The sequence below is a fragment of the Colletotrichum lupini genome, chromosome 3 (genome assembly GCF_023278565.1).
Source record: "Colletotrichum lupini chromosome 3, complete sequence".
Lineage (NCBI taxonomy): Eukaryota > Fungi > Ascomycota > Sordariomycetes > Glomerellales > Glomerellaceae > Colletotrichum > Colletotrichum lupini.
Genome location: NC_064676.1, coordinates 3,910,139 through 3,911,040, shown reverse-complemented (window position 1 = coordinate 3,911,040; position 902 = coordinate 3,910,139). Strand labels below are relative to the sequence as shown.

At 55.2% G+C, this 902-nt stretch overlaps 1 protein-coding gene across 1 annotated transcript; it reads left to right on the top strand.

Moving 5' to 3' along the window:
• CLUP02_05947 (uncharacterized protein) lies at positions 1 to 558 on the top strand (the record flags this gene model as incomplete). Its single annotated transcript, XM_049284952.1, has 1 exon — positions 1 to 558. One exon carries the CDS (start codon positions 1 to 3, stop codon positions 556 to 558), a length of 558 nt encoding a protein of 185 aa, XP_049142095.1.
• Positions 559 to 902: the final 344 nt, after the last annotated feature.

Here is a 902-nt window from a genome sequence, read left to right as displayed (position 1 = left end):
ATGGGCCCTTGGCAGCGCAATGCGTGGTGCGTGGCATGCTTGACTTGTTATGTAAGTCAAAGACGGGGGAACCTGGAAGACGAGAGGAAGAGGCGGAGGCAGCAGGCCGAAGCAAAGGAGTACGGAGCAGAGGGGCACCTCAGACTTAGAGGATCCCTCCCACCTGAGTTCCCGGAAAGAAGTCGCCCAGAGTGGCCAAAAGGGCAGCACCAAGCACCAGGATGCAATGGCCGCACCAGCGCCGGGCACAGAGAGAGAGGGCACCTCAGACTGCGAGAGACAGCCCAGCGCGGATCCCACAAGCACCAGCCCACCATACCCGCTCTCTCTCACCCACTCAACCCACTCACCCACCCACACCAAGGAGGGATATACACAAGGCAATCTAGTAGTTTCGTACAGTACTGCAATACTTGTAGACCAGGGCCTTGCTCAGGTTGGACTGGCGTGGGATGTGTGGGCAATGGTGAATGGTGCCTTGCTAGGGGGTGCGCCTGCTTCTGTAGCGCCTCGGAGCGAGCAAGAACCAGAAGGACACTTGCGCCAAAGGAGGCCTAGCCTTGGCTGGTTGTGAAAGAGGGAGGAGGGCTGACTGACAAACCAGGCCGTCTAGGTATTGACCAGCCCAGAATTGTACGGGAACACGAAGGGGGGAGGACAGGAATAGCACCTCATAGATACGGTCCAGAGTAGGGCAAGGTTGGGTCTGAGAAGGGAAGAGGCGAGAGAAAGAAATGAAGAATACGTACAGAATGAGGCAATGTGTCCCAGAACTACGCAGTGGTAGTCTTAGTATTGAAAGCTCTTCTAGGTCGGAAACTTAACGTCGCCTACGTCACGCCGTTTGAAGTTCTGTGAGAAGTATCGGTTTGTTTGCTGATGTTTGTTGATGTTTGTTGATG